The sequence below is a fragment of the Heliangelus exortis genome, chromosome 1, assembly GCF_036169615.1.
Source record: "Heliangelus exortis chromosome 1, bHelExo1.hap1, whole genome shotgun sequence".
Lineage (NCBI taxonomy): Eukaryota > Metazoa > Chordata > Aves > Apodiformes > Trochilidae > Heliangelus > Heliangelus exortis.
In genome coordinates, this window is record NC_092422.1 from 65447179 (window position 1) to 65461057 (window position 13879).

A 13879-nucleotide genomic window follows, 5' to 3' on the forward strand; every position below is an offset into this window, starting at 1 on the left:
GCACAGTTTTCAGCTTCTTTGTTAAAAAGGTGTTTAATTACCTTATTTCACCAAGGAAATATGCCTTTTTCTTTTCATGGAGATAGACTATCAGTGTCCACCATCTGTATGGAGTGGAATGCTTTCAGAAGGATAGAGAAGCACAGAGTACACGTGGCATGGGATTTCAGTCACCAAGCTTCAGATAATATTGAACACATACTATGAGACGTATTTCTGCAGGACACTCTCTGTGCACTCTTCCAAATAAATTACAAAGTTCACACTGGGCTCCATGGGTTAGGGTCCCCACCACAGTATCATCAGTGGGGAAAAAAAAAAAAAAAAAAAAAAGACAGAAAAGAGGTTCTGTGAAACTTTTGACAAGCAAACTTTTGAGCTGAAATCAAAAATTTGGAAGAGGACTGACTGATCAAGTGATCTCCTAGAGAGACCTCATACCTGCAAGCATCCCAAAAGAGCATACAAAGAGAGGAAGCTAGCAGGGCCAACAAGCCCTTCACAACACTCCTTGCTGAAGGCAAAAGGGTGAGGTTCACATCTTGGCAGCTGTCTGAGAAGCAGCAGCTTCTGCAGGTGCAGGACCACATTGCTCTGACAAAAGATGCTGCCAGGGCACACACCAGATGGGATCTGGGTCTGGCTGGATGCTTTTAGATTTCTCTGGCATCAGGGAAAGTTTAACCTGACTAAGGGCTATACAATTGAAGCAGAAACAGATGCTTGGGAGTGAAAGTCAGAATACCCAACAGGCATTTGTTAGCATGATTGATTACCATACTTAGACTTTTGGGTTAATATCTTGAGAACATTTTTCCCCTTTCTGTTCCTTCAGTCAAATGTTTTGTTCTTTACCCTGCAGAAAAAAGAACGCCAATTGCTGGGAAATAAATCAACTAATACTTACAGCACTGGAAAGTTGACCCCCGCACCAAACATGCCAAAGGACTCAGCCCCATCTGTCATCTCCAACACTGCATCTGCTCCAGTCAAGTCTGCAGAAGAAAAGCCTGCTGAAAGCAAAAAGACTTACAACAGTATCAGTAAGATTGACAAAATGTCCCGGATAATTTTTCCAGTGCTGTTTGGAACTTTTAATTTAGTTTACTGGGCCACATATTTGAATAGGGAGCCTGTTATTAAAGGTGCCAATTCTCCAAAATAAACTGAAGGACTCTAAAGCCACATGTGAGCCATACTTACAAAGCAGATGCTACCAAGGAAAATTTGAGATCCAGATGACTTTCTACATTTGGGCAATATTCTTCAGGAAGTTTTTTTGCATGTTTAATAATATGTACAAATAATATTGCCTTGATTGTTTCTACATGTAACCTCAGATGTTTTGGAGACAATTATATTACTTACAGCAACCGATCTTTATAAAAGATCAGAAGACATTGAACATGGCTTCTTTGCTGCTGAGTATCTTGCGTTGATAGTTTACAAATAAAGTAAGTTATATTTTTTAACTGTTCAAGTGTACTACATATCGTGATTTTTATACTTCAGATGTACAGTCATACAAATGTAGGCTTAACTTATATTTTACAGAAGAGCTCCACTATCGTCATCCGATAGGTTACTGAGTAACTCCAGTTGTAAATGTGCCAAATTCCTAAGTGCAGGGCTATATTTGAGCACCTCTGCTGGTTATGGGTAGCATATTACTCCACAGTTAAAAATGCTCAGCCCAATTTTCATTAAAAGTGAATACAATGCAGTAAATAATAATGGGGTTATGCTGATTTTCACTGTTTGAGCCTCTAGCTTGCAGTGAATTAACATAGGGAGCAGGATGCTGCTTGTGTAAATAAGAGTGGTAGAACTCTGCCCTTAAAGGAAAATACGAAGTTTGTTTGGATTTTGCATTCCAAGGAATTTCTCAAACAATTTTCAGTATTTATTCCAAAAACTAGAGATATATTGCATGAAATTAACATAGATTAGGAACATACTTGTGCAAATAAAACTTTTAACAACAGCAGTAGACATTTTTATTAGGGTAAAATGAATGATGTTTGGACATTTTCCCAAGAAGATTGCATTACATTAGCAGAGATTAACACTAAAAAATTACAGTAATTCTGAAGTAATGATTACTTGCTTCCCACAGTGAAAACCAATCAGCCAACACTAAGAAATGTGATCAGAAAAAAAGATGTGCTTCAAGACAGCAAGATGTTTCAGTGACAATATTGACAGAAAGATCTTTGTACTGTCCATCTGAAACTTTTCTATGAAACGCCTTGCTGCTGCCAGTGTGTTTTGCTTTCATAATGAATGAAAAAATGCAATCTGAGTTTTCAGCTCTTTCTTCCTTGGCATCCTTTCTTTGTTCCAGAAGCTTTTGTAATTTAATCTTAATGTTTAAATAAAAAATGCATTCAATGTTTGATTGCAAAATGTCATTCTTCTACTGGATATGCTTTTAGAGAGACAAAAAATTCTCAAGAGCTGGAGAGCCACATGCACATACTTGATCACAGGTGCATGGCCTGTCCTCATCATTGCCCAGAAAGGTACATATTGAGTAAAGACAGTAAACAGGGATGTTTCAGAGTTAAGTGCTATCTTGCTACAGAGCATCAATGCCAAGTTCTGTTTGGGACAGAGAGAAGAGCCTATGCTTCACTTGGAGATGAGGGACTGGTCCAGTACTGGGTAGCTTTTCTGGGATTCTTGTGTGTCTTCTCCTGATTCCCTTAATTCCTAAACATTGCCAATAAATAATCTCACACAGCTATTCCTTTTTGCAGCTTTTCCTCTGATGCTGTGGTGTTAGAAATTGGCAAATTGTCAGCAGCTGTGGAGAAGCCACAGGACTGAGCAGGTGATTGGAGCTGATAAAGAGGAGCAACAGGAGGGTATGCCCGGCTATTGCCTGGGCTCAGATATAATGTTATTCTGAGCCCAGCTGAGGATTTGGATCTCTGTTTTCAAGTAGGCTTCCCATGTGGCTTTGAGCAGCCACACACCTTCTTGTTCATAATGTCTTTATTTTTAAGTGGGATAATCGTACCTGAATGCAATGAATCCTTTGGGTATTGAAAACTGAAAAAATGCAGAGCCTACTGGGATAAAAAGCTTTATAATGAAGTTGCATGGCTATTATTTTCTTCCATGCAGGTTATTCCCACCAAAATATGGGACCCAACAAAGACCTTCTGTTTTCTCAGTGAAGAGCATGTAGCTTTGCCAAGTCCAGCAGGGACACAATGCAATGAATCACAGGCATATTGTGCTGGGTGGTCCTGGTCATTGAGCACTTCTGAAACAGCTAAAAACACCTGTCAGAGGGGAACAGATCATCCTGCATATGCAATGCAGCCCCTCTCAGCTGCAGTTTCTTCTGCCTCTTCCTATGGACATAAAGATGTACAATGGATGCAGTGCTAGGCTCCTGGGGCTGAATATCTAGAGTAGGGGTGGTCAGTAAAACATGCTGTTAAGTCTATCAAAGGCAGCAATTCCTTTTAGTCAAGATGTGCACACCTAGGGTTACTTTTCTTGTAACCATTTGGTGTGGTTCTGCATTCCTAACATGGCATGAAATGAGTGTCATGATAGGGTTTTACTTTTAGTCATGGAGGGAAATCAGCTGGAGCCCTGATTGCTCTCTGCCCTTAAGTCTTTTTCTTGGTTGATGATGATAGGTCCTGCCTCATGGCAGGTAGATGTGTGCTGTGTTAACACATCTGGACAAGGCTTCTTGCTTGGTATTAATTTACTAACAGCTTGCCATATGTAATCTCACCAGAATAACAGATGAGATGCAACTCTTACAACATCAGTGACACAGCATAATGCACCAAGCCAACCTTGCCCAACCACTTGTCTGAGGATGATCAGTGGACTGACAAAAACCCATTAGGACATAGCTCACATGTGATTTTCCCTTTTTTTCACCCCATGATAGCATGCTTCCATGCTGTTGGCACATGCTTTCCTGGTTTTGGAAGCTATGTGTCAGTACCTGTAGGCTCAGCTCTCTTCCCAACAATTCTCATGGCCAATTCTCGTGGCACAAGCCTAAACTTTATCACAGGTTTTCATTTATCTGCAATCGGAAGAGGCACCTTGGACTCTGTCCAATAAGACTATTACTTAGCTCTTCTTTCCCTCCAATACCAGACATTCTAGTTATGTGAAAAAAAAGTCTGTTTTGGATTTTTGGTTTCTGGTTTGGTTTGTTGTTTTGTTTTTTTGCCCACAGGAAGATTAGGTTGTACATTTTTAATTTTAAAAGTTCTGAACAATGATGTGCCAAAGATTAAGGAACTAATGGGACCAATGCCATGTTCTGTGGGTTCCAGTTCAAACTGGAGTGTGGGGCATTGACATAAGTCTCTAAATAGATTGAATCTATATCTGTATCCTGAGATGCTGTTAGTGAGTACTTGGGAGAAATATGTATTTGCCTCGTCTTCCCCAAAATAAGCTGCTTCTGGCCTCTTCCAGAATCATAGAATCATAGAATCACAGAATCATAGAATTGGCTGGGTTGGAAGGGACCTCAGAGATCATCAAGTCCAACCCTTGATCCACTACCGCTGCAGTTACCAGGCCATGGCTCTGAGTGCCACATCCAGTCTCTTCTTAAATATCTCCAGGGATGGAGAATCCACCACTTCCCAGGGCAGCCCATTCAAATGTCTGACCACCCTCCCTGTGAAGAAATTCTTTCTAATATCCAACCTAAACCTCCCCTGGCACAACTTGAGACCGTGCCCTCTTGTTTTGAAGAAGGATACTATTTTCTCCAGACCCCATACAGCTACTCAGCAAATGTTCTTCTGCAGCAGAAGGCTGGAACACAGGAATACCTAGTCAGAACCTTGGTTACGGACAACTTGTGAAAGTGGCACCAGAGTGCTTCTGTGACAATATGGAGGGCATTCTTTCTATGCTGCTGAATAGTATGAGCAATCTGTGAATCTCCAGAGAACACAATGCATGGTAAAAGATGTCTGAATACCCATGAATCACAAAACAAAAATGAGAAAAAAATCACAAGAAGTTGCTTTGCACTTTTCACCAAACTTCCACAGAAAGCCTTTTCTCTACACGAGAAGGCTTTTCTCTACATGAAAAAGAAACTCAGAACTCTCTTTATTGTGTCCTCTCCAGATTCATTCTGTCTGCCCCACAGGGTTTTCTGTGTTTGCTTTATTTGCTTGCACCCCATTATGGCTCTTACCCTGAAAGGCTGACCATCATTTCCTGGTTTCCATTGTAGGACTAACTGCCAGGACCTCTAAATCTGACAAGTTTTACTTAGATGGAGAATCAATTTGTCTTCACTGAATATGGAACTACCTGCAAACAGCAAAGTTGTTTGGTCACAGGACCAGCCCCTTTGCTTTTCTTTGGTAAACAGTTTATTGGCATTTACCCCATGTGCAGAAGACCTCATAATTACTTGCCAAAGGCATATGGCACTACAGGTATTTTATACATAAATCACTTCCAGTTATATTGACTGTTGCTTTCTGTCTTTGAGGGTAAAGGCAGAAAATAATGATTAGGCCTCATTCTGTTACCAGGCTATTAAAGGCTCGTGGAAAAACTATCTATTTTATGTTTCTTTGATTATCCCACACACTCCTAATACTTGCTAAGAACTGTGATGATAGAAGAAGAAGCCATCTCACAATGTGTGCTCCTTTCTGAACTGTAGGTGTTATCCCATAGTTTGGGAGATGCTCCAGTAAGCTGCTCAGTTCCAGGTTGGAATACTTAAATGCCACTGCCTCGCACTACATAATATCTAACATTTTAAATCTCTCTCTGCAGACAGTGGAAGCGTTTGTGTGGGAGACTATTACTCACTGATGGCATCTGAACTGTGGGAGATGGGAGCACTTCCCAGATCCTGGCTCAAAGCAAACACCTTGGCTTTGTCCTGCTCTAGGATGGGGTGGTATCTGGATGTGCATTAACCTCCTCTGGTTTCCTCTGGAAAGAGCCAGGGCCTTCAGGAGTGAGGAAAGCTCTGTCAGGGTCCCCAGTACAGGTAAGCTGGGACCCCGCAGGGCAGATGTACTTCACAGCTTAATTATGGCCAATGCTAGTAATAAACGGGAATTGCTTGTAATTAGGTTTTTCCTGTATGATTTCATGAAAAGAGTTGAAAAGTGTGATACAACAATTCACCACTGAAGAGTAAGCATGTGCAGTTCTACTGCAAATTTTTTTCACGCCCATTAGGAATTAAAGAACAAGTCAAATACAATGGAAAAGGTTTTTATTTCTGATATTTGAGCTGTCCCAGCTTACTTCAAGGACGAATTTAGGCGACAATGTATTTTCTAAAGCTTAGCCCTCTTTTTTTATCTTGAATTTTGTTCTGCTTTTTTTCATAAAAGGAATAACTAAACATATTTGTACAAAGCTGAGAATGATATTATTTTATGAAATAATATTGCCTTTAAAAAATTCTTGCTGAACATATAAATTAAACTTTCAAGAAAACTGAATGAAACTGATTTACTTTTCAGTTTACGCTGACAAGATGAATGTAGCACTTGCAGTTTTTTGGTTTTTTTTTTTGATCTGGAGACAATGTTCATTGTAATAAGGATATATTTCTCCTAACATCCTTATTCCTCAGTTTGGAATTGACACTGAAATATTCAGAGGAACCTAAATTATTCTAATGGAGTGTTTGATCAAATTGCTTGAATTCTTTTTGGCTTTTTGTGTGTTGTTATGGTACTACAAATACTTAAATATGGCCACTAGATAAGGACCATCTCAGAGGACATCCTTACTTTAGCAACTGTGCATCTTCTGCCACTTCATTATAAATTTGTTCAATATTGAGAAAGACAGAAAGAAGTTCCATTTTATGAAGCCTGAAGAACTTCTGAAGGACCTTCCTAGGATTTCCACTAATTTAGACACAAAATTAAGTGTCCCATTCTTTAATGCATTATTTGCCTTTTCATTGCCATCCTCAAAAGCAATTATCACTTCTCACAGTCATCATGTCTTAGAAATAGCTGTTTAAATTGGCCCTGGCTAAAAACAAAGAGAAAAGGAAATTAAGAATGTTGATTGAAAATACCAATTCACTTTAGTTAGATAAATTTGGAGAGTTATTGAGAAGCACCCATGGATGGTAATGCACTGGACTAACAATAAGCTGCATTTGTAGGTGTGAAAAAGTAATGTTCTACTCGTAGGACAAAAAATACTGCATAGCTTGTCACATATATAACACCAGATGCTGGAACCAGCCACCCATTGCAGTCTTGGCCTCAGCAGAGCTGGGCTCAGTTCTCCACTTACCACAAGCTGGTGTTACTGGTGTCCTCAGAACAACTGCCAAGGGGTCATCTGGCCCCAGAGGTCAAGGCCTGCCTTCTTTTGATGACTGTGATTCTGCTAAAGCTGCTGAAGAGCAGCAGCATGGCAGAATCAGGAGGGATTGTTCGTACCCTGTCTGTAGGTCAAAGAGAGCGATGAGCCCCCTGCTGAAGGACAGAGCTGAGGGCACACAAAAAGAGTGTCTGGACCTCTGAAGTTCAGTTTCCTACCTCAAGCGAGATTTAATAATTTGTACATAGCAGAGTGTTTCCAGCAGGAGCAATAGAGACTTTCAGGCGGAATAAACTGGCTCTATTCTCTAAGGAACCTCTAATAAGCCTCCAGCAGGATGAGCTGAAGCAGACAGGTTTCAGATCCTTCTCTGTCTCACAGCAGTACCAGCTTCCTCCTATGCTGCTCGCAGTAGAGGTGGCAACCTCAGTCCCTGGGATGCCAGGAAAACCTGGTATCAGCCACAGCTTTCCTTCAACATTTAGGGACAGGAAAGTTTAGATGCTGTTTCAGGAACCTCTTCAGCGCTAGAATGGGGGCATCCTCTTCTAGCAAGTGAGACACTTGACCAGTAATCCCCATTCCCCCCCTCTGCAGCCCCCCCATCCCCTCGCCCCTCCTCTTTATTTTTGTGAACTAACTCCTCATACAGCTGCTTTCAGAGGGTCTTACTTCCCCCTCCTGTACAAGAAATACCACAAAGGTATCTCTTTGGTATCTCTCCAGTTGAAAAGATAGTACTCCTCTGAAAATGCAGAAACAGATAAATTAAAATGGGGATCCATTTTATTGTGCTAGAGAATATAAACATTTAAGTATCACTACAGGTTATGATAAAGTTTGTTTAAACATGTGCTGGGAAATCACCATCCTTACCAGAATAGACAGTTTGGTAAATCTCAGCAGAGATAGAGTGCACTTACAAATAAGAGAAAAAAGCATGAGAATATGAAAAGTAGAAAAGACCAAGGGATGAGGTATTATAAAGAGTGGTGCTAAAGTATTCCTCTGGCATTAACACTGCTCACTGAGGACAACAGAAATTAAAATCTTAAACATCACCTTTACTTATTTCTTGAAGCCTGATGAGAAAGAGGCAATATTTAATGAACTGTAAAAGCTCTATTCGAGCCTTGGGGCTGGCAGTCACACAGCTAAGGAAGAGGGGAGCAGTCAGAGTTCTCCCGGAGGGCTGGGTGACTTGGTGACTCCATGCAGCACGGCTGACGGCACACGGTCACCGGACAGGGACAACTGGCTGACCTGCCGCTGGCTGGAGACGGAGGGAACGGGGTGGGAAAGGCAACCCGGCTCCACCCCGTCCCGCAGCGCTTCCCGCAGCCGCCGCCAGAGGATCCCGGAGCCGCGGCAGGAGGCGGCGGGGGCGGGGCGGGACGGGACGGGCGGGCGGGGGGGAAGAGGCGGAGCGGCGCCGGGCGGAGCCGTCGCTGTGGGGAAGTCGCCCCCGGCGGAGATGGGAGGGGACCACTGGGGGGTCCCCGCAGGCGCAGGGCTGTGGAGTTCCTGGCTCTCCTTCCGCGGAGGCGGCGCTGGACCCGGGTTCTCTGTCTCTCGTTGGAAATTGCCACCGGTGTGTTTCTCCTCCTGGTAGTTCTGTCACGGTACCATCTGGCCTACTTATCCCGCACACTCGGGTGGTGACAGAGGGGAAGGCAGCCCCTGCCGCGGTCCGGCCACCCCCGCCCCAAACCCCTGCCGGGTGAGCCCGCTCCGCCCTGGGCTGTAGCAGCCGCCGCTGCAGCATCTTTCTAGCAGTGTCTCCCCAGCAGTTTGTTCTGCGGGCTCCCCGGACAAGGCTTTTAGTTAGTCGACTTGAGCGTGTATTTACATGTATGACCAGCGCCGGGGAAAACGGCGATGGAAAAACCCCGCTCCGTACACAGGGTGCTTCCCGTCCCTGCTTTCCAAACGCGCAGGCACCGAGAGCCCCGACTGATGTTTCCGTAACACCGGCCTTCAGAAGACGTGCGGGTGCCTGAAAAAGCTCTCGGCCCCAGCCAGCTGCGGTGCCACCGGGTCTCCCCAGCACCGGCGGGAGTTTCTCCCCTCACATCCCCGTGGCTGAGAGGCGGTGGCTCCCCCCAGCTCGCCCCTTCCCGCCTCCCGCACGCCCGGCAGCGCCAGTATTTCTGCAAACTTCCCGTCGGCGGACCTGAGAGCTGCTCAGCCAGCCTGCTCCTGGAGAAATGAGCGCTCTCAGACAGCTATTCCTGGTGCAATCCAAGTAACCCTTCCCGTCCAGTCCCTTCCCTCCCTTTTGATACCCCGGCCATGATTTTCTCAAGACAACAGGCGGTCTGGAGTCCACCTGCATTTCCCTGCTGGAGACAGAAAAGAGCACAAGTCTTGTAGCAAGTGATTATTAGCAATTCACAGTAACGGCAGTTAGCCAAAGTCAAGACAAAAGAACTGCTGTATAATCTAGTAAAGAGACATTTAAGTTGAAAAAAAAAAAATAATGTGCGTGACTGGAAATTAATTGCTTGGCTCACAGAGTATTTTCCCTGAGCTGTCTCGTTCCTTCAATAAATAACTTCGGGAACAGAACTCTCTATAGCCAGCTCTTATAGGCATCATGTAGGAGTTATTCTAGAAGCAAGATTGCATCTTACAGCAGAACTTTTTTTTTTTTTTTTTTTTTTTTTTTTAATGTAATTAAAAACGACTCCTCCTTGGAAATTATGTCTAAAGGAGAAGGAAGAAGAGATTTATGCTTTCGAGATTTTTAGATCACATTAAAAAGATCATTCGTTGTACCTCTACCAGAGCTGTTTGGTTTTAGATTACCATCACGTAAGTGAAGTTTTGTTATTTCCGTTTCTAGAAGCAAAGGGAAATATACTTACTGCCTTGATGCCTGGTGCAAAGCTCCACACCCGTGGAAATACTTGTGGTCTCTAAAAAATCACGCTTGTGCTTAGTGAAGGACACATCATGTCCAGACCCAAGCTATTTGTGCCTTGAACGCACTTGGCTGCAGCCACATTTCCTAAGCAGAAAGCCTAGGCAGAAAACCCTAATTTATTCTAAAGTTCCCAGGATAAACATAAATCCATGTAGCTCGGTCTCATCTGTCTTTTCTGTGTACACATTTTACAAACATAGCTTACGCTTGTATATGCAAGCCCATGCATTCGTACATTTCATTCAAACTTATACATATATTCAGCTAGATACAGAGGTATATACATACACGCGGTGTATGTTTGTCTGTGGAAGATTGTCCTGTAGGTCCCTCTCTGTAGCCACACAGATTAGAGGGATCCGAGCCTTGCATATACATCACGATGCCCGCAGTTCCGACTACTCCGAGACCAGAAGCATCACCGACCCCTCTCCCTCCTTCTGAAGAGAGCACTTAAAGCGCCCTGGTGGACCCCATTCAGCAAGTGAGTGCGAGGGTTGGGGATGGGGCACCCACAAAAAACAGCGGGGGGAAGCTGCTGCCGGTCTCCGAAGGAGAGCCGTCCCCTCGGGGCCATCGGGCTAGTGACGGAGGGGAGAAATCCCAGCTACCGGCTGGTGTCTTATTGCAGCTGGAGACTTTGCTGGTCCCCCCCATCTCCTCTGTGCTTGTGTGTGTGTGCCCGCCGGGGCGGGGGCAGGGTTGACTTCACAGCTCTCCCCCCGCCTTCCCAGTAAGGCGGGTACCTGTTGGGCAGGGAGCGGGGACGAGGTGCTCCCCGATGCGGGGCTGGCCGCGGGCCAGGCAGTCCGAAGGAGTGGGTGCGAGGTGCACCCCTTTCCCCCAGCCCACCCTCCGTCCGGCCCGGCCCGGGCCACCCTGCTCCTCTGTACTGGCGGCCCGGTGGGGCCCGGGCTCCGCCGCGCTGTGCAGAGCCCGGGGGGCACGGCCAGCGGCAGCCGGGGGAGCGGGAGGGGCCGCGCCGCTGCTCCCGGCTGCTGATTGCCAGGAAGGGGGAAGCGCTGCAGTCGGTGCCCGCTGAACACCTGTCAGACCGTGGAGCCTGATTTATACCTGGCCCTGGCAGCCTCTCCGCTGGGGATTTCCCCCTCGTCCCACTTTTTTTTTTTTTTTTTTTTTTTTCTTTCCCCTCCTCTCCTTTTTCTTTTCGCCTCCCCCCTCCCTTCCTGGAGCGGTGTGAAAGGGGATATTTTCTTCGGGGTATAAAGCTGAGAATACGGAGGAAGAGAGGCTAAGAGCTTCACCTCATTGCCTCATTCTCCCTTTCATGTGAACATCCTGCAACATTTCCTTCATCCTGCCGCACCTCTCACCTGGCCAGCGCTGCCCAGATCATGTCCGCTAAGCTCCTGCCGGTTTTCTTCCTCCTCTCAGTGTTTCACGCCTGGTAAGTCCGCACTCCCTTCGCATCCCTCCACCTCATCTCTCCTCGCACCGGGGCTTGTGGACTGGAGTCCCGCTCGCCGGAGTTTACAAAATACTCAGCTCCCGGGAAGGACAGCGGGCTCTTCCCCCACTCCCCCGCGCCGTGCCGGGGGTTTATTCCCAAACGCGGCTTCCCCCGCTCCCTCCACGGGTTCCGCCTTGCTCCCCGGTCAGCTCCAGCCCCGCTGCCGGAGCCACGGCCCCGCTGCTCTGCCTCCCCGTTCTTCGTGAAGCCCGAGGTCACCCGTGAGGGCTCTGTCCCGACCCGACCCGGCAGAAAGTTTTCCCGCTCCGGCGGCTGCCAGGCTCTCCTCACGGCTCGGGGCGGCCGGCAGCCCTGGCTTCCCTTCCTGCCCCATTCTCGGGAACGTGGCCGATGGGGCCGGCGTCAGGATAGAGAGAGCAGCCGCAGGAAGAATAATCCGGCACCCGGGAGTAGCTGGGGGTGCCGGGGTGGGGGTGTCCTGGTGCCTGAGGGGTTGGCTGCAGCGACGGCTTCCCCCGAGCGGGGCTGAGCCGGGGAACCCCAAGCACCTGCTTAAGGGGTGGAATGGACCACCCTGGGGGGGCTCCGGTACAGAGGGCAGTGAGGGGCCACAGGGGGACAGCCGGCAGCTGTTGCCGTGACTTTTTGGACAAGGCTTGACTTTGGTCCCGATGGTTGTCCAGGGGAGGAAAGGTTCCTGCTTCGTAACCCTGTCAAATGTGTCACCTCAGCATCCCCCACAGAAATTACCACAAACCGGACTGCATGCGTGCGAAGCGGCCCCTTCCCCTTCCCCGTTTCCTTCCCCTTCCCTTTCCGTAAGCTCCACACCCCAGTGTCATCTCTCTCCCTAATCCTCCCAGGAACTGGAGGCTGCTCACGCAAGCCCCCAGAGCAAGTCCTGGGCACACGTGTTGTAGGAAACAAACCCTTTCCCCGCTGCCTCTCAGGGTTTTCCAGCCTTCTTCTTTTGCAGTTTATGCACTGCCTCCTCTCTGTCTCCTCTCTGGATTAGAACTAGTAGTTCCTGAGGAGAGTGGAGGAGGTGTAGAGCCCTTCTTCCTCCCAATTTTGAGAAAGAGCTAACATATACCCGCTCTTTTTTCTGTAGATAGCAGGAATACGCTGGGAATTTGGTTGTTACCAGTAAGGCTAAAGGTTAAAACGCAACCTCAGGTGCCTTCATGGAGCCTAATTGTGTTGAGGAAAGCAAGGGAAATGAAATAGCGAACTCTGAAAGAGGAAAGCAAAATGCCTTGTAAAATGTGCATCTAGTGTATTAGTCTGATTCATTGTGAAACCTCTCACACCCCCAGTCTTGCTCTGGAAAGCAGATAGGAATTACATCGTCTGGAAGTACTTTCTAGGAAACAAGATGCTAGAGTGAGGGGATTTGAAAGGTCTGTTAGAGCTTAGAGTCTTACTAGTGACTGGCTTTAAAGAAGCAGCTCCCTGAAATGGGAATCTCAGCCCTACCTGAGTTCAATTCAGATTTCCACATGCAGGCTGAACATCTCCTGTGGAGTTGTGGTGAGTGCAGCAGAAGACCTAGATGACAGTATGATGTGTGCTTCTTTCCTATCAGCAATTGAACACCATTGAAGGGCTTCAGCTCTGAACTATCAATCATATATGTTTGTAGATGGTTATTCTTTGACAATAGTTCTGTAACTGCAGTATTAAAACATAAGACTTCTCAATAATGTCCTCCTCTCCCCCAAATTTAAAATTATTTTTAAAATTTTGGAAAAAAAATAATCACTTTAAAACAAAACAAAACAAACTCATGGAGAAGGAATGCTTGTCCACTCAAGATTTTCCCTAAGTTTTCTGCAACTTGGTTATATTACTTTCCTCTGTAGAAAATCCTCAGGGGCCACATTTCAAAATTATTTTTATAAAGAAATTGTACCTAGAGCAATTTCAGTTTGTGAGGTCATCTTAAGTGATTCATGGCTAATCTTTGGGGATGTATTGGCTGTAGAGCAGTTTCAATTAAAAGTTTCATTAAATGCTTGAATGGTGGTCCACAGGCAATTTTGAGGGTTGATGATGATCTGTGATTAAATTTTTATGCTTGTACTCATTTGTTTCTGTTATTATAGAGTGTATCAAGTCTTACAGACATCTGAGGTACTATAAAAGACACCGGTGTCATGCAGAGGAGAGGGCAGAGAGAGAAAAGAGTTTTCTGACGT

General features: G+C 45.8%; 2 protein-coding genes and 1 long non-coding RNA gene across 3 annotated transcripts in view; 2 read left to right on the plus strand and 1 right to left on the minus strand.

Moving 5' to 3' along the window:
• Positions 1–2391, plus strand: part of GABRA5 (gamma-aminobutyric acid type A receptor subunit alpha5) — a 58278-nt gene extending 55887 nt beyond the window's left edge. The window contains exon 10 of the mRNA XM_071746527.1: positions 863–2391. Within this exon, the coding sequence (XP_071602628.1) occupies positions 863–1165 (303 nt within the window). The 3' untranslated portion in view covers positions 1166–2391. The remainder of the gene's footprint in view (positions 1–862) is intronic.
• LOC139797420 (uncharacterized) overlaps positions 1–13879 on the minus strand; it is a 506940-nt gene that overhangs the window by 399347 nt on the left and 93714 nt on the right. The window lies entirely within an intron of this gene.
• Positions 11393–13879, plus strand: part of GABRG3 (gamma-aminobutyric acid type A receptor subunit gamma3) — a 307408-nt gene continuing 304921 nt past the window's right edge. Inside the window, exon 1 of the mRNA XM_071746540.1 lies at positions 11393–11657. Coding sequence (XP_071602641.1) covers positions 11605–11657 — 53 coding nt within the window. The 5' untranslated portion in view covers positions 11393–11604. The remainder of the gene's footprint in view (positions 11658–13879) is intronic.